At 36.0% G+C, this 26,641-nt stretch overlaps 1 protein-coding gene across 7 annotated transcripts in view; it reads left to right on the top strand.

Moving 5' to 3' along the window:
* Znf280d (zinc finger protein 280D) overlaps positions 1-26,641 on the top strand; it is a 72,356-nt gene that overhangs the window by 33,472 nt on the left and 12,243 nt on the right. For 3 of the 7 annotated variants that reach the window (XM_090358340.1, XM_090358341.1, XM_090358345.1), the window contains exons 10-17: positions 166-266; positions 2,000-2,146; positions 8,746-8,880; positions 10,588-10,880; positions 10,999-11,139; positions 20,394-20,456; positions 24,404-24,522; positions 24,667-24,703. In XM_090358340.1, coding sequence (XP_090214466.1) covers positions 166-266; positions 2,000-2,146; positions 8,746-8,880; positions 10,588-10,880; positions 10,999-11,139; positions 20,394-20,456; positions 24,404-24,522; positions 24,667-24,703 — 1,036 coding nt within the window. Of the gene's footprint in view, positions 1-165; positions 267-1,999; positions 2,147-8,745; positions 8,881-10,587; positions 10,881-10,998; positions 11,140-17,991; positions 18,045-20,393; positions 20,457-24,403; positions 24,523-24,666; positions 24,704-25,293; positions 25,428-26,641 lie in introns of all 7 variants that reach the window. The other 4 variants (XM_090358342.1, XM_090358343.1, XM_090358339.1 and 1 more) reach the window with 3 other exon arrangements.

Genomic DNA, 26,641 nt, shown 5'->3' on the forward strand with positions numbered 1-26,641 from the left:
GATAGTGCCAAGGCCCTGAGTTCAAGGCCAAGTGGCATGTGTGTGTGTGTATGTGTCTGTGTGTGCTTACCTGAGCACTTAGTTAAAAATGTAACTGTTTACTATCACTATTATTTTTAAGTATATATTAAAATGTTGTACTAACATGTTCCTTCTCAATTTTAGCTATTTGTAAAATCTGTGAATTGTCATTTGAAACAGAGCATGTTCTTTTACAACATATGAAGGACAATCATAAACCCGGTGAGATGCCATATATCTGCCAGGTACACACATCTTAATCACTTTGCTTAAAAGATTTCAGAATATTAGCCAGGCATGGTGGCTCACACCTGTAATCCTAGCTACTAAAGAGGCTGAGATCTGAGGATTGCAGTTCAAAGCCAGCCTGTTCACTAAAGACCATGAGACTTATCTCTCCAATTAACTACTAGAAAACTGAAGTGGCGCTGTGTCTGAAGGGGTAGGCATTAACCTTGAGCTCAGGGACAGCACTCAGGACCAGAATTCAAGCCCCATGACGAACCAACAAAAACAAACAAACTAAAAAAAAAAACAGATTTCAGAATAATAGATTAGGAGGCAGTGGCTTTTGTTTGTTTCTGTAAAGGGTCAGATAGAAATTACTTTAGATTTGAGAGTTTATGATCTGTGTTGCATCAGTTATGTCACTGTGCTCGTAAGGAACCATCAGCAATAAGTAAATGAATGTATATGTTTTGTGTTACAAGAAAACTTACTTATAGATACTTATTTTTAATTTCACATAATTTTTATGTATCATGAAACATTTGTTTTAATCATGTGATAAAACTGGTTACTAAAATTAATATTTTTCCTGTAAGTAACTTACTAGTGGAAATTATCTTGGTATTGCCCAAGATATTATTGTGTAAGGGGAAGGTCATGAGCTGGCTCACTACACTCACTAGATTGAACAGTACTGCTAAAGAGACAAACATGAACTTGCCACAAAGAGAATATAGCTAGATTACAAAGAAGTCTTCTCAAGTGCTTTGAGATTATTTTTCCAGAATTTAGAAGAATTGAAAAGCAAGAGAAAAATAAATTACCACTGCCAAATCCTGGAAACTGTTTATAATTTTAAAAAGAGTGCTTATTTTATGTGGTGGAAAAAAAAAAACCCAAAAACCTATTTTAAGATAAGAAGTTCCAGCCGGGCACTGGTGGCTCACGCCTGTATTCCTAGCTACTCAAGAGGTTGAGATCTGAGGAGCAGAATCCAAAGCCAGCCCAGGCAGGAAAGTCTATGAGACTTATCTCCAGTTAAACACTAGAAAAGTGGAAGTGGTGCTGTGGTTTAAAGTGGTAGAACACTAATCTTTTTTTTTTTTTTTTTTTTTTTGCCAGTCTTGGGCTTGAGCACTGTCCTTGGACTTTCTCAAGGCTAGAGCTCTACCACTTGAGCCTCAGCACCTCTTCTGGCTTTTTTCTATGTATGTGGTGCCGAGGAATTGAACCCGGGTCTTCATGCATGCTAGGCAAGCACTTTAACCACTAGGCCAAACTCCCAGCCCCGGTAGAACACTAATCTTAAGTGAAAGAGCTCAGAGACAGTATGCAGGCCCCAACTTCAAGCACTATGATCAATTCCCCCCCCCCCAAAAAAAAAGAGGTTCCAAAGCTTGAAAATTGATTACTAGATAGGGAGTAATAGATTAATATTAATTTTTAAATGTAGGACCTAGTTATATTTGGGGAAGCATTCCTTTAAAGATAATGTTTTTGTCTCTTGTAGTAATTTTATTGGTCAGATTCTTTGTTATACAAGTAATGTAGGACCTAGTTATATTTGGGGAAGCATTCCTTTAAAGATAATGTTTTTGTCTCTTGTAGTAATTTTATTGGTCAGATTCTTTGTTATACAAGTGGTAGAGCTGGATTACTAGTGTATAATGCTCTTTTAAATAAAAGATCGGTTATTGTTACCATTTGCATATCAGATAAAAATTTTCAGATGAAATCTTTCTGTTTCTAGGTTTGCAATTATAGATCATCATCATTTTCTGATGTGGAAACTCATTTTCGATCATCTCATGAAAATACTAAGAATTTACTATGCCCATTTTGCCTCAAAGTTATTAAAATTGCAACACCCTATATGCATCATTATATGAAGCATCAGGTGAGATCTATTAACTTTTTATTTCATTTTTTAGTGAAACAATTATGTCTCAAGAATGGTAATTATACTTATCCTACAAGGGAGCAGAGTTGTACAAATATCTATTTGTAAATACATATTATGTTGAATTACTTGTAAAAATTTCACTTCTTTCCCTTGCTTCCTTTCTAGTGATGGCATGGCCTATAAATAGTGAAAATTCTGAAAAATAGGAATAGGAAGCAAGAATATAGAAAAGATAAATTGAATGTATAAAAGTTGGTTATTAGTCGATTGCCAGTGGTTTATATCTGTTATCCTAGTTACTCAGGAGGCTGAGATCTGACAATTGTGGTTTGAAGCCAGTCTAGTCAGAAATATCTGTGACTTTTCTCTAATAAAAATTACCCAATGGCGGGAGGGAAAAGCGGGCAAAAACATGAGAAAGGGGTATTGATGTGCGAGAAGTAATGTACTTACTACCTGATGAATGTAACTGTAACCCCCCTATACATTATTTCGACAATAAAAATAAAAACAAAAACTACCCAAAAGCCAGAAGAGGAGTTGTGGGTCAAGTGGTAGAGTACTAGTCTTGAACAAAGAAGCTCAGGGACAGTGCCTGGGCTTTGAGTTCAAGCCCCAGGACCAGCACATAAAATAAAGTTGGTTATTTCTGAATCTAAAAGTATGTATGGGACTGATTTTGGAAAGAATTATCAGGTAGAGGTAAAAAAAAATAAGTTTGAAATGATAAAAAGATGATTGAAGATTTATAATCTCATTTTCTTCTTTTTCTTCAAATTCTTCCCCTTCCCCCATACACACTTTTATTTTTCCTTTTGCTATTTCTAGGGCTTGAACTCAGGGCCTGGGCTCTGTCCTTGGGAATTCACAAGGTTAGTGTGCTCCACCACTTGAGCCACAGTACCACTTCCAGCTTTTTTTGGGTATGTGGTACTGAGGAATCATGGTGGGCAAGCACTCTACCACTAGGCCACACTCCAGGCCCCCCATACACATTTTTCTAACCCCTATTTTATAATATGTGTTGTCATTATTGGTCCAAAGTGGCCTTTCATAGGGACACAACAAAGGAAACAATTGATTAGTCAAAATATGAACTCTGGCAGAGAATTACATTTGTGTCATGGCTTGTTTCCTGGATAATTGTTGCTGTTTGTGCTGTGTTAGTGCTTATGTTCTTCCTTCTGATATTATACTTATTGGTTCTTTTCCTGAGCAATTCAATTGTTGCTTTATTGAGATAAAAAGTCTTAATGCAACACTAATCCTGCTCTTCCGTGCCACAAAGAGCAACAGTGCTGCTGTCAACAGCAGCAGTGCTGTTAGATTGGCACATCAGTTTATTTACCTTTTGTAGGAAAGTTTTCACTTTCCAGTGTTAGCTAAATCCTGAATTCAAGTTGTGGTTATTAATTGGAAAGATCAGAAAAGTGCAATTTCCAAATAAATTTGGGATGACCTAAGTTGTGACAGATGGCACCACCTTTGAGAAGTTCTGACAGTATCTTGTATTTTAAGCTGGGCGAGGTGGCTTAAGCCTGTAATCCTAGCTACTCAGGATCTGAGGATCAAGGTTCAAAGCCAGTCCGAGCACAAAAGGACCTGAGATTCTTAATCTCCTATTAACCCCTAGAAAACAGGAAGTGGGGCTTGGCTCAAGGGGAGGGCAGTAGCCTTGAGCAGTCTGAAGAGCTTAGGGACAGCACCCAGGCCAAGTTCAAGCCCCATGACCCACCAAAAAAAAAAAAGATCTTGTATTTTACATTTGCCCAGCAATGTGTAAGTAAGGGTTCCCACTAAAATGTTACTCGTAAATAAGTCTTATAAATGCCTGAACTTAACAAAATTAAACAGTTTTGTTTGTTTTTTAAAACAGGACTTCTCAGAACTTTTAATATGCTAATGGACATTGTTAATCTCCAAGCAAAAGATATAGTATGTATGATCTCCCAAACTTGTTTGACAATTGGACCCTTTATTTGAATAACAGTTTTTAAAATTTTTTGAGCAGCAGTTTGGGAAATACTATTCTAAATGCTCAGTATTTTATCTTGGGACTTTAATTTTGAAAGAGAGTAAACTGTACAGGAGTAATTCTGTTTCATTAGGAATAATATAATTTCCCTAATTCTTTACTAAGATGAATATGAGAAGAATGATAACTAAATGAGGTGTGTGAACCTAGTATGTGGGCTGTGCTATTTGTAATCAAATCTTTATATTTAGAGTTGTCTTGTCACAGGTGCCCAATTTTTTATTTCTGTTTGAAGAGATAGGAAGACATCAGTAAATAAGGGAAGAGGGATTGTCAAGCACCCTTCAGTATATTTACAATTTGTATAATTATGAGAGACTGGGCATAACTGAATGGAATTATAAACTTAATCAAGATGACTTTATTAGTACATTTAACAGAATTGCTAGTTCTATGTATCATAAGCTTTTTTTCCCCCCAATCCTGGGGCTTGAACTCAGAGCCTAGACACTGTCCCTGATCTTTTACTCAAAGCTAGCACTCTACTATTTGAGCCACAGCACCACTTCCGGCTTTTACTGTGTATGTGGTACTGAGGAATAGCATCCAGGGCTTTGTGCATGCTAGGCAAGCACTCTACAACGAAGCCACATTCCCAGTCCCACCTTCTTTTTTTTTTTTGCCAGTCCTGGGCTTGAGCTCAGGGCCTGAGCCCTGTCCTTGGACTTTCTCAAGGCTAGAGCTCTACCACTTGAGCCTCAGCACCACTTCTGGCTTTTTTCTATGTATGTGGTACTGAGGAATTGAACCCGGGTCTTCATGCATACTAGGCAAGCACTCTACCACTAGGCCAAACTCCCAGCCCTCCTCACTTTTTTTTTTTTAAACATTATTTTCTGGGACTTGGAGTATGGCCTAGTGGTACCACATTCACAGAAAAAGCCACATGTGGTGCTGTGGCTCAAATAGTAGAGTGCTAGCCTTGAGAAAACCCAAGGATAGTGCTCAGGTCCTAAATTCAAGCCCCAGGACTAGGAAAAATAAAAATAGAAAATAATTGTCTTAGTTTTTCGATAATTTTAAAGTTAACCTTCCAGGTAATATGACTTTAAAAGTAATGGAAGAGCCAAGTATTGATGAGGCTCATGTCTGTCCTAGCTACTTAGGAAGAGTGATATCTGAGGATCAAGGTTCAAAGGCAGCTAAACCAGGAAAGTCCTTGAGACTTTTCTCTCCAGTTAAATACAAGAAGCTGTACTGTGGCTCAAAGTGGTGGAGTGCTAGCTTTTTTTTTTTTTTTTTTTTTTTTTTGACAGTCCTGGTCTTGAGCTCAGGGCCTGAGCACTGTTCTTGGACTTTCTCAAGGCTAGAGCTCTACTGCTTGGGCCTCAGAACCAATTCTGGCTTTTTTTCTATGTATATGGTACCAAGGAATTGAACCCAGGCCTTCGTGCATGCTAGGCAAGCACTGTACCACTAGGCCAGACTCCCGGCCTTGGAGTGCTAGCCTTAAGCATCTTAGGGATAACGCCTAAGCCCTGAGTTCAAGCTCCATGACCAACAACAACAAAAAAAAAGTAATGGAAAAATTTTAGATGTGTCAAATAAGCTTGTTAGGTAATTAAAAAGCAAGCAGTTAACATGAACCAATCAGTTACCTTATAGTAGCAGGATATTTTAATGTTTGCAACCACTGTGTCTATATTATTATTTCTATTTTATAAATGAGGAAAGAGAACTCCACAATGAGAGTACATCTTTGATTTCTTTTTCAACATGTTATTAAAAATTCCAATTCTGTTATCTTTATCACTCTTAGAACATTGAGATTGCATGCATGTATAAGAGAGACTTGAGTTCAACCGAGAGACTAGTATTGATGTGTTCTATCTTAGGAATGTAGAAAAACATTCATTAAGTGAAATGAACATATTTGAACTTACATCTTTACTTCAAAATATTTTTCACTATCTGCTTTTTGTCTCAATATTAATTTCTTTAATAAATGCTTATTTATAGGGCCAGGGGTTGTTTTATGTTTTATTTTAGAATTCACATTATAGTAGACAAAAGTGTGCATGTGTGTGTGCACGTGCGCACATGTGTATGTTTGTATGCACATACTAGAGATAAGTACTCTGTGTAGAAACTGTAAAGGTGAGGAGTGCCACAGATGGAGGAGGTGGTAGAAGAATGGTTACTCTTTTGTATACATGGTTGGTCATAGAGGAGCCTCTTTTTTTTTTTTTTTTTTTTTTTTGCCAGTCCTGGGCTTGAGCTCAGGGCCTGAGCCCTGTCCTTGGACTTTCTCAAGGCTAGAGCTCTACCACTTGAGCCTCAGCACCACTTCTGGCTTTTTTCTATGTATATGGTACCAAGGAATCGAACCCGGGTCTTCATGCATGCTAGGCAAGCACTTTAACCACTAGGCCAAACTCCCGGCCAGAGGAGCCTCTTTAAAGGAAATGAAGGCGTATGTTGTGTTGAAATGTGGAAGAGAGTGAGTTGCATTGATGTCAAGTGAGTTGTACCTGAGCTACTCAAAATTTGGCAAGGAGACCATTGTGGTTTCAGCAGATGAGGAACAGTTCTTCTAAGCAAGAGACAGGAAGGTTATATATTTTAAGAATAACTAGTTAGTTCTGGGGGAAAGACATAAAAGGAAGAAGATAGAAGTGGTTTGTTTTGTTTTATGATAGTCTAGATGAATTGCTTGGAGAAATATTTTAGCAATTGTTGGAAATAAGCTTTGCAAGTAGAGCTGACTGGTTGCTGGGTTTTTTATTCGTTTGTTTTTTATGTGTTAGATATAGAATGTAGAAGACAATTAATGAATTTATTTTGTCCTAAGCAGCTATAATGATAAAGTTCTGTTATTCTAAGCTGTTGGGAAATACCAAAGAAGTAACCTATTTGACTGGGTGGGAGAAGCAAAATACATAGAAAATCCAGAGATCAGATTTGTCTACATGGATTTGAGAACCATATTAGACATAAATATTTGACTGGGTGGGAGAAGCAAAATACATAGAAAATCCAGAGATCAGATTTGTCTACATGGATTTGAGAACCATATTAGACATAATAGTAATGTAGTAAGGTAATATATGCAGTTGGGTAGATTCTATCCCAAGTCATGAAACTAGATTTGATAGCTAGAGCATTATTATAGAGGACAAAATTCCTGGAACTGAACTCTGGTGAACTTTTTTTCTGTCCTGCTATAATCTTCCTTTGTTTTCTTTTTTTGGGCCATATTTTTCTCTTCCTCCTTTTATGACCACATGTAGATGAATTTGTTTATGTTACTTGTACCTGTGATATAATCCAATGTACACACTTCTAAAGTAATCTTAAAATGCAGCTAGAATTTTAACATGTTGTTCTTCTGTATTGCTTTGAACATTTTAGTGAATTTTTGTGCCTTTTAAAATAATGAGTTGAGGGGCCAGGAGTTTGGCCTAGTGGTAGAGTGCGTGTCTTACATGCACAAAGACCCATGTTTGATTCTTGGTACCACATACTTATAAAAAAGCCAGAAGTGGCGCTGTGGCTCAAGTGGTAGAGCTCTAGCCCTGTGAAAACCCAAGGACAGTGCTCAGGCCCTGAGCCCAAGCCCAGGATTGGCAAAATAAAATAAAATAATAAATTGAAAGATAGTTTTACACATTTTTCATTTACAATGTGATAATTCAATTCACATATATATACGCAGTGTTGAAATTTGAGTAATTAGTATTTCCTTCCCCTTAAACATTTATTATTTGTGAACAGTAACCACGTGTGGCTAGACACCACCTGTTAGACAGTATAACTCTAGAATCTCTCATCATTGCAGAAAGTATTACTTTTAGTTATTTTATAAATTTGTTCCTTCTTTTCTTTTTCTTTCTTCTTTCTTTCTTTCTTTCTTTCTTTCTTTCTTTCTTTCCTTCCTTCTTTCCTTCCTTCCTTCCTTCCTTCCTTCCTTCCTTCCTTCCTTCCTTCCTTCCTTCCTTCCTTCTTTTTTTTTTTGCCAGTCCTGGGGCTTGAACTCAGGGCTTTCTCAAGGGTAGAGCTCTATCACTTGAGCCACAGCACCACTTCTGGCTTTCTCTATGTAGATGGTACCAAGGATGAAACCTGGACCTTTGTGCATGCTAGTCAAGCACAAACTCCTGGCCCCTTATAAATTTCTTTGAAATGGCGGATATATATATATGTGTGTGTGTGTGTATATATATATATATATATATATATATATATATATATATATATATATGGCATTACCAACCTGTCACCCAGTTGGACATAGAAAAAAAACCTTAAAATAACTTTATAAGCAAAAATGTAGTGTAATTTATTTTCTCAGTGTCATGTCTTTTTAGTACTTCACATTTAAAATTTAAAGACGTTTCATCACCACAGTTGTTAGGACTGCTAGTAGAAGTTTCATGTCCAGCTCCTGTATAATTTCAAGTACTTCTGAAACTAAAATCATAATACAAGTTTTAAAATATAGTATGATACCTTTGTATCATTTATGATGATAAAGTATAAAAATTGTTACAGCAATTTCAGGAAATAATATTTGTGGTTATAGAAATTATTTTCCTTCCTTTTTGCTATTTTCCAACAGAAAAAAGGAATACACCGTTGCACAAAATGCAGACTGCAATTTTTGACATGCAAGGAGAAAATAGATCACAAGACTCAGCATCATCGAACATTTATAAAACCTAAGCAACTGGAAGGATTGCCTCCCGGAACAAAAGTGAGTTCAAGTGTTGCATACAACATTTAAATAATAAAAATTAACACTTGTCTAGTTTTATCTATTGAGTATAGTATTTTATAGCAATGACCTCATTTTTAAGACCAATTATAGATTTTTTTTACTAGTTCTGTGGTGGGATCTATGTTATAGTGGAATCCCACTGCATAAAAATGCAGTTCCCTGGATCATTGAATTGTTTCAGTATTAATAGACTAGTTTTATGAGCTCTACATTGCACAGTATATATGCTGGTCTTAGAACATTAATTATCAAATGTTAGATACAAGGAATTACCTTCTTTTCATCTTTGTAATGTGATTTGATTGCTGTAAGTTTTCAGATGTTGAAGTTGTTATTATTGAATCTACTTTCAAAGAAGCACATTCTGCTGCTGGACTGCATTGTGTTTTAAGTGAGCAAACACATGTCTGACTGCATACTGATGAATGTAATTTACTTTTCCCTTTTGCCTTATATACATCTGTTTTCTCTAACTTCTTTACACACAGTCAGCTCTTGAATATTTGCTCCAGTGGAGGGAAACAGAGACATGGATAATCCAAACTGAAATAATCCCCAAAACATTTATATTTGGCTTTGGGTACTTACCTTTGAATGTGGGTATGTCTGTTATTTGAATTAACTAAACAATATAAAGCCATGCTCTGAAGACCTAGAGCAAGAGAAGCTGTCCAGCATCCTTCCCTGCAATCCATTCATTTCATGCTGGGACTAGACATGCAGAACACTAATGTAAGCAGAGCGGTCCTCTCTCATTTTTTCCCTTATTAATAATAATATTAATGATAATGATACTAAATGTTTTTATAGCACCTTATAATTGCTTGATTCTAAGTGTACTTTTTCATACATTCTGTTATTTAATTCCTACAACAGTCCAGTAATTACACTAGGGAAGTATTGCTTTATGCTATAGATAATGAAAAAACTTAAAGAAGATGTGACTTACTCAAGGTCACATGTCTAGGAAGGGATAGTCCTTTGATTCCTAATTCAGTGCTTTAGTATAATACCCAGCCATATGTATTTCAAAGGACTTCATCATCATAGACTGTTCCTTAATACATGAGGAGAATATCGTCAGTGATTAATGACAGTGTTGGTAGGTAATTGTGTTCTCCATTGTCAGAACAGTACATAATGAACTTTGGATAAGTTCCTTTTAAGGAAATTCTAAATTTTAAACTCTCCACATTACATGGCTTGATGTAACACCTCTCATAAATTTGTAAGCATAAATCCTAGTTAATGAACTTCAAAGAGAAGAGGTCATGTTTACTGTAGATGGGTTTGTTTTATAGTTGTCAGAGGATAATACAGACTTTTTCTAGAGTTATTTTCCAGTCTTTGTTATTTAAGTTTTGAGCTCTACATTTGTACATTTTGTAGTTATATCAGAGCACAAAAATATCTATGGTATGTGCTCTTTACTGTTCATACAATTGCATTAACTCCTAATTATTCATTAATAACTATGTTAACATAACTGACAGCAATATGAAATATATAAATGAATAAATATCAAATTTAATTTCATTTAATTGGCTTGAACATTGAGAGTAAATAGGAACTCAGTATATCTGTGCTTTTTTCAAAATACTTGATGTTTCTTTCTGTACAGTGATATTTTAATATTAATTTAATGGGTTTTTTTTTAGTGAAATGTTCACTTTACTTTTGTAGGTTACTATTCGAGCTTCAGTTGCACCCCTTCAGTCAGAACCTTCAACCACACCTCCCATAAGTACGAGTAGCTCCACTCTTCAACTCTCTCCTCCAAGGACTGAAAATACACCTGCTAAATCCCCCACCAAATTGAGTGCCAGTAAACCTGATACAACCAAATCTGATGCAAGTAAACCTAATGGAAGTAAATCTAAATGCAAATCAAAAGTTTCTAATATACAAAAGAAACAAAGCACATTGGTTAATAGCAATAAAAAAAGTAAAGTCAATACATCATTGAGGAACTTAAGGTAATGTTTTCTTTTTGATATATAGTACCAATTTAAACTCAAGTGTAAAAGCATACTTTAATAGAGTAATAATAGTTTTATTTTTGTTTTAAAACATGTTTTTTTATGTCTCTATAAGGTGTAATCGGGGCGTTCACAAGTGCATTGAATGTTCTTCTGAAATAAAAGATTTTGCAAACCATTTTCCTACGTATGTCCACTGTGGTTTTTGCAGATACAACACTAGCTGTAGCAAAGCCTATGTAAATCATATGATGAGGTAAGATGAGTTCATCTGTAAATTGCAATTAAGGTTATAGTTGAGGAAGTTTTTATTTTGAAGACAGTTACTTTATTAGCCATTTCTTCTCTTCAAGATGCTAAAAAATACTGTCTGGTAGTATTTATTTTCAAGTATAGCAATTCAGGAAATTGCTATAATGAATTTTTAAGTACAGCTAATTAAACTAATAAAATTAAATAGGTTTGTTATAGAGAAGTAATTATTCTCTGGGGTTTAATTTTACCCTAAAATTGTTATTTTTTAAACAAAAATTTAAATATTTTAAACATGTTTGCCACACAAACATATTTATTCTCCTGAGAGTTATCCTCAGAGCTGTTGCTTAAAGGGACTTCAGGACTTTCAGTGATGATGGTGCCTTGAGTCTATTTCTTTTTTTTCTTTTCTTTCCTTTTCTTTTTTCCCAGTACTGCCCTTGGAAATCAGCCTCAGACTTAGTAGGCAGGCACTTTGATTCTGAGTCACACCTTCGGCCCATGGGTCTGTTTGACAGAAACAGAGACATTTCTCTGCTATCCATCTTTCAGACTGTTTGGCCATTCAGCCATCTATACTTAAATCTATTCAGTGAAAATCAGAAAATCTTCTGGCCATGATGTCAGTATTGGAATTCTTCTTCATTAATTAGTTTACTTTGAACTGTTAGAATTCCTGTTATTTATGCTATGGAAACTCTAGAGCACATATTAGTGTAATTTGGATTTTACAAGTAGGAGAACACTTCATTCCTTCAGGGTAGATTTTTATTAAGTTATCAAAAAGGTTTTCAAATATAAATCTGATATGCTGCTTATTCAAAGTGAGGTTCCAGTTATAAAAAATAAAATAAATATATAACTGAGTTTCGTGTTGATCATAATATGTTGAGTACAAGCTGGAAATAATTTGTTGCTCTGGTTTCTGTTACTTCTTGATCATTAGGGGATGCTGCGTTCTAAATTTCAGTACTTCCCTCACAGTTTTTTTTTCCTCTGTGATCAGCCTGACCTTCTGGTATCTTGACTTCTTTAGTGCTAGCACTTGACATCCACTTGGAAAATTTTAGTACCCTCTTTCTTACCATCATACCATTTTTATCTCATCATATACACTTTTCATTCCTTTTTTTTCCCCTATTATTCCATCTCATTCACAATTTTGACCTCTTTAGTCATCTAGCAGCACTCATGTAATTTAATAGTCACTTCTTCACTAGAATCAATTTTGCATATTTTGCATCCTCTTTGCTATTCTTCAGTGGCATAAAGGCCAACAACATAAAACTTGAACCTTGGGGCTGGAAGCTTGGCCTAGTGGTAGAGTGCTTGCTTAGTATGCACGAGGACCTGGGTTCGATTCCTTGGTACCACATGCATAGAAAAAAGCTGGAAGTGGTGCTGAGGCTCAAGTAGTAGAGCTCTAACCTTGAGAAAGTCCAAGGACAGGGCTCAGGCCCTGAGTGAAAGCCAGGACTGGCAAAATTAAAAAAAAAAAAAGTTTGAACATACAGATTTCAACTTCCTGAGTAGCCAGGATTACAGCCTAATCCACCAGTGCCCAGCCATGATTCTTTTGAGTACCATCTCTACCAACTAACACTGCTCCTTTAAGATTATCTGTCCTGTGTTTATCCATATTTTTCTTTTTAAAAAAATTTTTGTTGCTGTTATAAAGGTAAGGTAGAGAGAGGTTACAGTTACATAAGCTGGGTAAATGAATACACACATTACCTAGTGAGTACCATTGCTGTATTTGTTCACCCTTTGTCCCTCCATTTCTGTTCCCCCTCCTTTCACCCTCCCAAAGACAGATAAATGAACAAACAAAATAAAAAGAAAACCAAAACAGCAATGAAAAAGCAAAAACCTTGTTTCCAATTCCTATTCATGTTTTTCTTTCTCATTCCTCCTTGACATTGTTGTCAGTTTTGAAACTGTTCTTTTCAGCCTCCAGTTTTTTCTTTGCCTTGTCCTTCAACTCTTTGCCTTCTCCTTCCTGGTAAGTTTACAGCTCTCATTTTAGCTTTCAACCTTTAGTCTTCCATTTTGTGAAATCCAACTGTGTACATTCTGTTTTGTAGGTATTCTAGATGTACTGACATCTCAAAAGAAGTAAGCCAAATAGTACCATCCAGAACTTCACATGGTGATCTTGACTATCTATTTCTCTCAGATATCATTTTGTGTGAATGTTGACTACCAGTTGGAAATAATCCCCTGAAGCACTTTTATATCACTGTACTGTACATCATGGCTTCCTAAGACTATACACCCCTCTCAGCTACTACAGTGGCCTTAGCTCATAGCCTGAGTGCCATAAAGCAGGCCCCAGGGATTTTTTCAAATAGTGATTGTGTACAAATCATTGGTGGATTGTTGATCTCTTCTTAAATGAATCTTTTGCTTTTTTCTTTTCTTAACCAGTTCTGGAGCTTGAACTCAGGACTTAGGTGATGTCTCTGAATTTCTTTGTGCCTAAGGCTAGCACTCTACCACTTGAGCCACAGTGCCACTTCCAGCCTTTGTGTTTATTGGCGATACAAAGTCTCATGGGGAACTTTCCTGCTCAGGCTGGCTTCCAACCGTGATCTTGAGTAGCTAAGAATACAGATGGGAGCCACCAGCCCCTGGCTCCTAAGTGAATCTTTTATTCTTCCCTTCATTTATATGAGATCAAACAAAAATGGTTTGTATTTCATAAACCAAGGGTCATTGTACCCTTTCCTCTTGCATTTATCACAGGATTTCTCCCCCCCCCACACACACACAACCATAGGACTTCTAAATCCATTATTTTTAAATCATTCTTAGTTGGCTCCAGATGCTCCTTCTAAACCCCTGTTTATTATGTGTGTTGGTGTGGTCTGGAACTTGAACTCAGAACCTTACACTATCACTTTGTTTTTTTACTAACCCTTAAACTTTGCTCAAGGTTGTTGCTCTTATCACTTGAGACACATTTCTACTTTCTACTTATGCTGCTTAGTGGTAAAAGTCTCATAGACTTTTCTTACTGATCCTCAGAGCTCAGGCTCCTGAGTAGTTAGGATTATAGAAGGCAGGAGTTGCCACTCTTGGCCTGCTTCTGAACTCTTCTCTAAATCCCAGTGAACCCCCAACCCTGCAATTAATGATTACACATAGCTCTTACTCATTGTTATCCTTACATGAAAAGGTTTTATTGCCATAGGTTTGGTAAGTCTGGTCTGCTTGTTTCTCTTACTGCCTTAGATGCTTCATACTGAATAGTATATTTACTTCTGATCAGTGTGTATTCTTGTTCTGTGCTTGAAGTCTATGTAAGAAAGCTTCATTTTCTAAAAGGGTAAAATTCAATATGAACTCAGTAGCCTCTCGAATGATCTTTTATTTTCTATAGTGTCATGCCTGTTCCTATCCATTCTATAAAGATTCCTAGCCCCATAAATTGATTAATCTTCTTCAAAGTGCACTTTCTCTCATACTTACCTTTTCTTTTTCTTTTTTCCCCCCGAGTCATTGGGCTTGAACTCAGGGCCTGGGTGCTGTCCCTGAGCTTTTCTGCTCAAGGTTAATGATCTACTACTTTGAGCCACAGTTCCACTTCCAGTTTCCTGGTGGGTAATTGGAGATAAAATTCTTAGAAGCTTTCCTGCTTAGACTAGCATTGAGCTATGATTATGATCTTCAGATCTTAGCCGCCCAAGTATCTAGTATTATAGGCATGAACCACCAGCTCTGGCCCCTGTATTCATCTTAAGCAGTGGCTTTTTCCTTTTTCCCTTACCCCCCAGAATAACCTGTCCTTCCTTCGTAGTGCACCATCTTGGACGTGTCTGCTCACAACTATTCTTTCCATTGTTCTTCATTGTATACCATTCATCTGTTTCTCTACCTATAAAATATATCTGTCTGTCTGTCTGTCTGTCTATCTATCTATCTATCTATTATCCCTGAGAAAGGGCTCTTTGATTTACCATGTCACCTAGTACATTACCACATCACACACAGGTGAACATTGTTCGATTTAATTATGAGATTCCCTAAATACCTCAAAATGAGATTTTAAAAAATCTTGAAAAAAGCTGGATGCCAGTGGCTCATGTCTGTCATACTAGCTACTCAGAAATCTGAGATCTGGTCATTGTAATTGAAAGTCAGCCTGGGCAGGAATATCTGAAATTCTTATCTCCAATAAACTACCATGAAGCTGGAAGTAGAGCTGTGGCTCAAGGATAGAGTGCTATCCTTGAGCAAAAATGGTCAAGGACAGTGCCCACCCCAGAGTTAAAGCCCTGGGACCAGCAAACACCCCAAAGAAATCTTGAAACAAGCAGGGAGCGGTGGCTCGTGCCTGTAATTCTAGCTACTCAGGAGGCTGAGATCTGAGGACTCGGTTCAAAGCCAGCCTTGGCACCTAAAAGCTGTGAGACTCTTATCTCCAGTTAATGTCTAGAAAATGGGAAATGGGGCTGTGGCTTAAGGGTGATATTCTTGAGCTGAAGAGCTCAGGGAAAGCACGCAGGCCCAGGGGTAGGGATGGTAGCCTTGAGCTGAAGAACTCAGGGACAGCGCCCACGCCCAAAGTTCAAGCCCCATGACCTCCCCCCCAAAAATCTTTAAATCAAGAAATAATAAATAAAATGGCAAAAAAATCTTGAAATTGCTGGAGCATTGTTATAGTAAGTTGTTCAAAGAAAACAAACTATAATTTGAAGTGATTTTTCTGTTTAAGTAGTAATATTTGGGCTGAGTTTAAATTACTGTACCTTGTTTGCTTATAGTTTGTAAGTCTTTATAGACATAATCTAAAAAAGTGAAGTGAATCATCCAGGTGATGGTGACTCCTGCTTATGATCCTAGCTATTCAGGAGGCCACGATCAGAGGATCACAATTCAAAACTGTCCCAAACAGGCAAGTCCAAGAGATTTATTTCTAATTAACCACCACAAAGCTGGAAGTGGAGCTTTCATTCAAGTGGCAGAGCACTGGCCTTGGGCAAAAAATCTAAGTGACAGTGTCCAGGCCCTAGAGCACTGGCCTTGGGCAAAAAATCTAAGTGACAGTGTCCAGGCCCTGAATTGAAGCCTCTGTACCAGCACTAAATACATAAACTAATAAAGTGAATTACTAAATAGTACAATGATTCCTCAGAAAATTATATATCAGCAAGCTTTTTTTCCTACATAGAAGTAATTGTTTTAAGTCTCCATTCTATAGTATAGTTTATTTCATCCAGATACACTTTAACAGACATTCATTGTATACTTATTAGGCAGGTACAGTGTGCCAAGAGAACCAGTTGTCATTATTGGATAGTAGGGGAAAAGTCCTTTACTAGGTTTCTTGTGTTAGTATAGAGTTAGAGGTAGGAACCTAAGTAAATGTCATGAACAGATGACACTCGGGGAACACAAAGGCAAGGATGTGCATCCTTTAAACAAAGGAAAACATCTTACTTGAACTTAGAAAAATTGTGTTTTCAGGGCCAGGAGTTTGGCCTAGTGGTTAAAGTGCTTGCCTAGCATGCATGAAGACCCAAGTTCGGTTCCTTGGTACCACATACATAGAAAAAAGCCAGAAGTGGTGCTGAGGCTCAAGTGGTAGAGCTCTAGCCTTGAGAAAGTCCAAGAGCAGTGCTCAGGCCCTGAGCTCAAGCCCAGGACTGGCAAAAAAAAAAAAAATAAGAATTGTGTTTTCAATTTCAAAAGAAAACTAGTATAAAAATGTTCCTACATGGTAGACCAGAAAGTGCAGGATTTTTAAAATATCTGAGTTTGTGTTATATTTTACATATTGGCACTAAAAGTTACTAGAAGAATAGTTGATTTACTCTCATAACATCATAGTCAATCTAGTAGCTAGTTTTCCCCAATTCCTTTTATTTTTTCTGGTGATAGTGTAGATATATCTGATCACATGACCACGGATAGTTATGAGTTGTTTTTGGAGACTATAAAACCTTTCAATATCTAATGCCTAAGTAATTTTCAGCTCTTTCATCTTTCATTTCCTTATCCTTTCATATATTCGTAGCTGCAATCTTAGTTATGCTTGGAGTGAAGTAGTTACCTATTTTTTCATTGTTGATACTTAAATTTTCTTTAAGTTAACACACTAACCGGACATGGTAATGTGATTTAATTGTGACATGCATACAGTGAATTAAAATGTATACTTTGACCATATCTTTCTATCCTGTTTTTTTTTTTAACTGAAATGAACTAATTGTTGGCTGGCTTCTAGTCTGTCTCCCTTCTGCTTTCTCTCATGAAATCACAGAACTCTTACATGTCACTGTGGGTTTTTATCTTTAATTACTCAGGATTATATTCATTCATTGCTCAAATATGTATTAGACATTTCCTTTGTGCCAGGTCCTTTCTCCCTTGCCTCCTACTCCCAGACATAGCTCTAGGGCAGGCAGCTTGCCTTCTTTTGACCTCTAGTGTCTTAAATGACATGTGTGCCATACATATTGTTGAACTTAGTTTTTTGTGTGTTGTTTAGATAAGGAAATTATTACATAAGACAGAATCAAGATTATTAAGAAAATACTGTCAGGTAGGGCATCAGTTTTCTTCAGATATAATTTACACATAATAAAGTTCATCTGTTCATGACCAATAGCTTAATAACTTTCAGTAATATCATATAATCATGTAACTCAGCAGTAATTTTTTTTTCTTTAAGACAAAAATCTTTCCCTATGTACTCAGGCTGGTCTTGAACTTTGACCTTCCTACTTTAGCATCCTGAGTGATGAGATTATAGACCTTGTGTCAACCCATGCCTGGCCTAGGAGATTTTTTTAAAATACAGGTCTTAATATTAATGTTATTATAATAAATCTTTTTTCTCTTTTTCTAGATTCATTTCTGTATTGCTATTAACTTTGTGGAGCTCTAATAGGAAGAAGAAAGGTAGTTTGTTGTTTTTCCCCTTTTTTTGTTTTTGGAGACAGGGTCTTGCTAAATTGCCCGTGCTGGCCTCAAATTCACAATATCTCCACCTCTGTGCTAGGATTATAAGCATGTACCACCACATTTGACCTTTTTGCATTTTTCTTACTACATAAAACTGTAAGTTGTGGAATTTGTAAATTAAATCTAGATAAGCTTATCTAGCTTTATCTAGATTATTGTAGTAAACTTTTTGCCAGTAGATAAGTAGAATAAAAATAATATGCTTTCTTGAAGAGACTAAGCTTTTGAATCTCATTCAAAAGATAACATTGATATACATTTTTTGTGTGTATATATGCTAGAGCTAGAGCTTGAACTCAGGGACTGGGTGCTGTCCCTTACCTTTTTCATTGAAGCTTGGTGCTTTGTTACATTTTTTAGAAATAAGGCAAAATCTTTGACTCATCTAAGGAAACAATATATATAACAATAATGTACAAAATTATAACTTCTACATATGAAATTGTTATGTTTTATAACAAATATAACTAGTTTATCTAGACATGTATAAAATTTTGCAGTCTATATATTTTATTGTATTTTTCTTTTTTCTCTTTTTCCATTTATAAATGTTTATATGTAGAAGTTTATATTAAAAATTACATGTGCAAAATTTTGGTATTTATTTCAGGTCTTCTCAATCTGTTGACCTCTTTAAAAAAAAAAACTTTATTTTTTTAATCCTGTCTTAAATTTGTAAACTCTTTGCAGCAACTATTTTACATTGAAGGAATGACTATTTGGTACCTTCTGAAGATATTTTTTAGGTATTATAGTTAGCCAGAATATTTTTCTCTGTACACCTGGGCTCCTATGATGTGTGTAACAATTTATGTAGTGTATTGGCCAGTGATTCTCAAATTCAGCCTTGCTAAGAATAGCTGAAATAAAACTTGTTAAAATAGATTCCTGGGCCCTACTTCCAGAGATTAATAAAGTTTTTGTAAGGAAGTTCCAAGATTTTGTATTTCTGAATAAGCTCTCAAGTAGTGTTTCTATTACCTGCAGCTTTACTCATAGAAATACAGAGGTTATCCAAGCACAGTGGATAATATCTGTAATCGTACCTATTTGGGAGGGGGGAGATGAGAAAGGTCACAGTTCAAAGCCAGCCTAGACCAAACATTAGACCTCATTTTAGAAAGTGGGGTACAGTGGTATGAATTTGTCATCACAGCTGCCTGGGATCATGGTCCAGGTTGACCTGGGAAAAAGAAACTAAACCCTACACGCACACACACACACAAGAAAATTAGGTAAAAGGCTGTGTGTTTCAAGAAACTAAAAATTTTAAGAAAATAAAATGCCTAAAACTTGACTTCGGCTTCCAGTATAGGAAAGCTTTCTTTACTGCACTGCCAAGATTATATTAATGCTATTGTCATGGGTTACGAAGTGCCGCTAGTGGTTTACTGTCCAGTGCTTTTTAACTTTTTTTTAAGTTTGTTTTTGCTTTTTAACTTCTACTAGTAATTGTAGAGAACTCTTGAAATGTTTAATTTTAGAGATACTAAGTAGTGGTATTAGCTCAAGTAGTATTCATTTCCTACATCATTTAAATTCTATCTCTTTCCCTGTGTGTAAGTATACTAAGATTTGAAAGTGACTTTTAATGATTGTTCAGTAGGGCACGATGGCTCACACCTGTAACCCTAGCTACTCAGGAGGCTGAGATATGAGGACCAAGGTTCAAAGCCAGCCTGGCCACTAAAGTCCATGAGACTCTTCTCTCAGTTAACCACTAGAAAACCGGAAGTGGGGCTGTGGCTCAAGGGGTAGGGTGGTAACCTTGTGCTGAAGAGCTAAGGGACAGCCCAGGCCTAGAGTTCAAGCCAAAAAGACCCACCAAAAAGAAAAGGGGGGGGAGGTTCTCATAACTTTTATTATAGAAATACATTGTTTGGTAAAGTTTAGTTTTTTTTGATCATTAATAGATAATATGTTTGTCTGATGATCTTTACTTTGTTGGATTTTTTGTTAACTCTTTAATAAATGCATTGTTTTATATATGCCAGGGAAAATGTCATTAGAAAATGAAAAGATAATAGCAAGACTTGGTGGGGATGCCTGTAGTCTAAGCTACTCAGCAGACAAGCAAGAGAAGTGGTTGCTCATGAGTTGTAGACCACTATCAGGACCACTCTTCTCAAAAACAAAAGAATAAAATGTTGCATTAAACAGGGATGATAAACATGTCAGCAATAACATTTTGTTAAAAACTAAACTGTTAAATGTATTCTACAAATACAGTTATAAATCAGTAAGACAGCTCTATAGTAAAATTATTGAAATCTCTTCTCTTTCCAGCTTTCATAGTAATCGTCCAAGTAAAAGGTTTTGTATATTTAAGAAGCACTCAGAAAATCTCAGGTAATTAATTAATTTTCTATTTTTTTGTTGCAGAAAAATTATTTTTGTGTCACATGTAGTTTTTATTAAGATATAATGCCAGTGACATACAACTCATTCATTTAACATATCCAACAAATAGATTTTAATATACAGAGTTATTCAGCAGTCACAAAAATTAGTGTTAGTACATTTTCACTTAGTTTAATTAGGAAAACAATACTACTTTTAATGTGGTTGAATAAATATCTCTAGGCTGCCCTGTTATTCATTGTGTGTATAGTAAAATTATAAACAACTTGCATATTTAAAGTTTTAATACACAATGATATTTAAGCTGACTAAAGAATTTGATTGCTAAAAAAGAAAGAAACTCTGTACTCACTCATTAGTAGTGAATTACATCATTTTTATGATAGTCTTATATAATTAGGTAATAATTATTGCACTTAACTTTTCAGGCTGTTTAATGAAATAATACGTTTAAATTCAGCCAAGCATAAAGTACCCCATACATAGATAATATACAATGCTTAACATAGTGAATGCTTTGTTTTGTGCTGGGGCTGAGGCTTAAACTTAGGGCCTAAGCTCTGTCTCAGATCTTTTTTCCTCAAGTGTTTTATCACTTGATTCATAGCTCTACTTTTAGCTTTTTTTTTTTCTTCTAGTTTTGGGTCTTGAACTCAGGGCCTTGGCACTGTCCTTGGACATTTTTTGCTCAAGGCTAGCACTCTACCACTTGAGCCACAGCACTATTTCTGGCTTTTTCTGAGTATGTGGTACTAAGGAATCAAACCCAGGGCATGACAAGCAAGCACTATAGAACTAGGCTATGCTCTGCCAACCATCTCCCTTTTTAAAAAATTTTTGGTAGTTAATTGGAGATAAGAGTCTCAAGACCTTTCTTGCCCAAGTTGTCTTTGATCTACAACCATAAGATCTCCATCTCCTGAATAGCTAGGATTCCAGATGTTAGTCACCAGCACTTGTCCCATAGTGAATGTTTTAAGGAAGAAGAAAGAAATAACTAGTTTGAACTTTAATGCCAAGTTAAAATATATACTAAGAAAGGTCAAGCAAGAATAGGTAGATTGGGGAAAAAGTTGTTATTTCAGTTTAGACATTCCACTGCTGCCTATAACAGGTCCACAGCAAGCTATTAGACTAGAACTCAGGTAGAAGTTAGTCCAATACATTTAATTTGTATTTATATACTTATAAAAAAAAGTTTCTAACTATGTGATGAACTTCAAATGTTTGCTCTATGTTATTAAGCTGACTAACAGCAATCCCATTGTATGATCATATTTTTTTCATTATGAATTTGAGAGATTCTAAAAAATTTTCTAGATCTCTAAAACTGGAAAAGCTATAGCCAGAAAAAATGGAAATCATCTGGTGAATATAATGTAACCCTTCTATTAATTACAATAAAATATATATGAAAAAAGGTAAAAAAAAAAAAAAAGGAAAGCAGAACCAACCTAGATCTCTCTAGTTTGATCTGCAAACATAGCACAATATTTTTTTCTCCTTTCCAAACCATTTTTCACTAGTAAAGACCCAAATATATGCAGCCTCCTACATTTTTAAATCAGTAAGCTGAATTATAAATTTCAAGTACAAATGTTTAGTGACTGCTTGAATTAGGCATTTCAGCCCTTTTCCAGTGAATGGTGTGCAGTGAAATAGGCATTAGCCTATTCTATCAGGGAGGCTGTTTTAGTGTCTATGGGGGTGATTTGTTCATAGAAAAGACTGTAGCTAATTAAGCTAATTAATTAAATTTTAACTTTGCTGTGCTTCCCCTCCCATCTTTTATTAGCCCTTTTCCAGTGAATGGTGTGCAGTGAAATAGGCATTAGCCTATTCTATCAGGGAGGCTGTTTTAGTGTCTATGGGGGTGATTTGTTCATAGAAAAGACTACAGATAATTAAGCTAATTAATTACATTTTAACTTTGCTGTGCTTCCCCTCTCATCTTTTATTAGCATACATTAGTTGTATAAGAGAGAAAATTCTTTTTGACTTGGTATTCTACACACATACCAAGTATCCTGATCAAACTCACACTCTCTATGGTTCTCCCTTAACCTCCTCCTCATTCTAAAACAATTCCAACAAGTTTAATTGTTCCGTTATCATACATACATAGTAACTACTTGAACCATATCCATGCTTTTTCACTGTCTCTGTTCACCTCCCCAACAGAGCCTGTTTTATTTTCTACAAATATTTATTTCACTGTGTATTAATTATACCAAGAAGTTGCATGACGGTATTTCAAATTTTAATCAGCATAACTTCACACTTCAGGTTAGATTACAGATACTTCTTTTAGAAATCAAGACTTCTTAGCAATTGCTTTTCAGATAGACATAAAGTTCATTTAAAAGGAACAGACCAAATATTTTTCAGCAGTATCATTTACAGTTCAAATTAAACAGTGTAACATCATTTACACTATTACACTTGATTTTCCTTTAAGCAGAACGTCAAATGCTTAACCCAACAAATCCCCAATTACTTTATTATTACAAATTTAATGTTTTGTGGCTTTCTGAGTTCTCTGAAACAGCTCAATATTTTTATAGCCTTAATATATTAAAATAACTTACCAACAAAAAAATTATCACTACACTGGACACATTTTTAAATTAAAACCTTAAGGTCAGAAAGATGTACATTTAATATATCAGCTATTATACTGTGCTTCAAATAGAGTGAATGTAAAAACTATTCTGTACTCAGCAAATTTTTTGATGACCATGAAAATAGTTCTCTAAACTCATTGAACACTTGTCATCATTACATGTTTCAACATTCTAGAGTTCAGTTAAGAGAAAGAGTAGTTGAACCCCCAGCATATGAGTTAGCTCAACGGCATGGGATGATGGGGAATGCAAGCATTCATATTCCAATATTTTATTAACTATTTTGGTTAGTGCATTGTTAAAATAATACTAGCCTGGCATGATGGTGGTGAGAACCTTGATGTGCAGTTGATGGCGGCTATCATGTGTTTTTATAGCAGTTAGCATTCTTTTCTAATTTTTTTTTTACCAAATAGTGACTAGATTGCTGCATTTGATTTGTTGCTCACCATTATTTGTAATTCCTAGTAGAGTGTCTATAAAAATAGCACCAAGCCAAGTGCCAGTAGCTCATGCCTGTAATCCTAGCTACTCAGGAAGCTGAGATCTGAGCATCATGGTTCAAAGCCAGCCTGGGCACAAAAGTCCTTGAGACTCCTATGTTTGATGAAGCACCAAAAGACTGGAAGTGGAGCTGTGGCTCAAGTGGTAGAGCTGAAGAGCTCGGGGACAGTGCCCAGACCCAGATTCAAGCCTCACAACCAACCAAAAAATAAAAACAAAAAAAAAAGCACCAATAAATGTATACTAAGTGAATGAATGCTAAGCCACACTTTGCAGGTGAGGATGTAGCAAAAAATATGTAGATTTGCCTCCATTAATGAAGATTGTTACTGGAGCCAAAACTGGCTTAGTTCTCTAAATTTATAACTTTCATCAGCTAATCTAAGAGTTGAATATTTATAAATAAAGCATAGCTACTTTCTGTAAATAAAGTACATGTCTGTGCCCTTTTCTAGAGAATTATTTTAATATACTATATTTATCTGACAAAAATTACAAGTGACAGTTACAACACAGCAAATCATAAAAAATGATCATTGAGGGACTGGGAGTTTGGCCTAGTGGTAGAGTGCCTGCCTAGCATGCACGAAGAGCCAGGTTCGATTCCTCAGTACCACATACATAGAAAAAGCCAGAAATGGTGTGGTGGCTCAGGGTAGAACACTAGCCTTAAGGAAAGCCCAAGGACAGTGCTCAGGCCCTAAGCTCAAGCCCAGGACTGGCAAAAAAAAAAAAAAAAAATGATCATTGAACTTGTATGTGAGTGTCATAAAACATAAAACCTTTTATGCTATTTTTCTTTAATAGGGGCATTACGCTAGTGTGCCTTAATTGTGATTTCCTAACTGATGTTTCTGGCTTAGATAATATGGCTACACACTTAAGTCAACATGAAACTCATACTTGCCAAGTTGTACTGGAGAAAGGTATGTACATATGATTGTTATTTTAGATTTTTGATATTCCATTGTTTTTGGTCAACCACAATATGGGCTCTTTACTAAATCATTTTTCTCACTCATCATAGTTCATATGCTCTTGTCAATGTAAAACTTTTCTTCTAATTTCAGTTTCTGTTTGTATCCCAACTTCTGAACATCTTTCTGAGTAAGTTTAATTTTTATTCAGTGCATTTTACTTTGATAGGTTTTTAGCACTATTACTTTTTAAGAATGTGTCATTAATAGGAATGAAAATATTAAAGTATTTTGTTTTTTTTTCAAAGCTGCTTGTTGAAATAGGTTCCTGCTCTGTGGAGCTCGTGACCTGGTGCAAGACAAGTTGGAATTTCCTAAGTTCAAAGTTCTGAGATGTTTTCTTATCCAAAGGTGGTTGAGCAGCCAAGTTCATGACATTAGTCCTCATTATTCAGCTTTCACATGGGTCTCTAGATTCTACTCCACCTTATCTCTGTGTCAGGTTGATAGGTCTTAATATACATTTTTTTCTTCTAGTTGGTTTTCCCTTAAAAAAAAAAGAAAGAAAGAGAAACTTTTGTTGCTGTAATCTTTTCTTATTTTGCTGAAAAGAATTTGTTTTTTCTCTACTGCTCTTACTTCCAAATGATATGGCTGCTTGTCTATTTTCTGTTTTATCTGCTTTCTGCTTTCTCTGTTTCTTATTTTATGTTCTTAGGCCTGATGATTGTCTCTTTCCTTTGTTGTCTGTCATTGTGCTATTTTTTTCTTATTTTTCAGATGCAGAAGCAGCCCAGAGATTTCAAAATATGTCCAGGGTACACCTGGACAGTGTCCCCCTCCGATGAACACAACTGATGACTGTTCTCTCTTTCCAAGGAATGTGAATAATTTGACTATGCGACCTGCTGTAGGTTGTGGCCTCAAGAGTATTTTAGGCTGGGCACTAGTGGCTCATGCCTGTTATCTTAGCTGTTGGGAGGATCATAGTACCTGGATAGTCCAGGCATAAATGCTAGACCCCATCTTAATTAGTAGCTGGATGTGATGGTACATGCCTGTCATCCTAGCTATGTAGAGAACATAAATAGATGGATCCAGGTCCACCCAGACATGCATGCAAGATTTTATTTTGAAAAAAAGTAGTGGGTAGGCTAGGGACATGTCTCAAGTGCCTGCCAACCAAGAGCAAGTGCAAATCTCTGAGCTCAACCCCTAGTACCACCAAAAAAAAACCCCAAACAAACAAACAAACAAAACCTTATATTGAGGTGACTTTCTCCTACATGGCTGACCTCCCATCAGGCTGATACTGATTTGGCCAAGGGTAACCTTAAAGCCACCCATTGAGCATACTTCCCACTGGCTCCTGATCTTAAGTGCATGGGCCAATTATGACCAAGAAAAGCCCATTTCACAGGTGCTTCAGCGTCCAAATTGAAGTTTGGTCACTTTGGCTGTTGCCTTTAAATCTTTGTATACTATGGATACAGTCCAAGCAATACAGAAACTCGGACTACATTCATACCTTTAGGTCTCTGTAATTATGTCCCAGAATTTTAGTTATTTTTCTTTAAAGCTTATTGATCAGTACTGACTTTTTTCCCCGATAATATCAATTCTCAGATTTTTAAAATTTTTTTAATTTTAGTAACCCAGGTCTCTAAAATTTTATGCCTATTTTGTGATGTCTGATTTTTCTATTCTTTTCTTTGAAGCTAGGGCTTTTGTTGTTGTTTTTTTGTTTGTTTACTCTTAAGATTCCTTTAAGTTGCCTGTTAATAGCTTTTCAATCTGACTGTTGTTTAGACCATTCTCTGTGCTACCTCATGGTTGTTAGCATCTTCATCATTGTCAGTTCAAAATGTAAAGAATTGGTAAGAAGCCTGGAGTGGTGGCTCTTGCCTATAATCCTACCTACTCTGAAGGCTAAGATCCAAGGATCAAGGTTCAAAGCCAGCCCCGGCACAAAGGAACCAGAGACTCTTATCTCCAATTAGCCTCTAGAAAACAGGAAGTGGGGTTTGGCTCTAGGGTAGGGCAGTAGCCTTGAGCTGAAGAGCTCAAGGACAGCGCCCAGGCCAAGTTCAAGCCCCATCACACACACACACACACACACACACACAGA

This window comes from Megascapheus bottae, chromosome 25 (assembly GCF_031878675.1).
Source record: "Megascapheus bottae isolate mThoBot1 chromosome 25, mThoBot2.hap1, whole genome shotgun sequence".
Classification (NCBI taxonomy): Eukaryota; Metazoa; Chordata; class Mammalia; order Rodentia; family Geomyidae; genus Megascapheus; species Megascapheus bottae.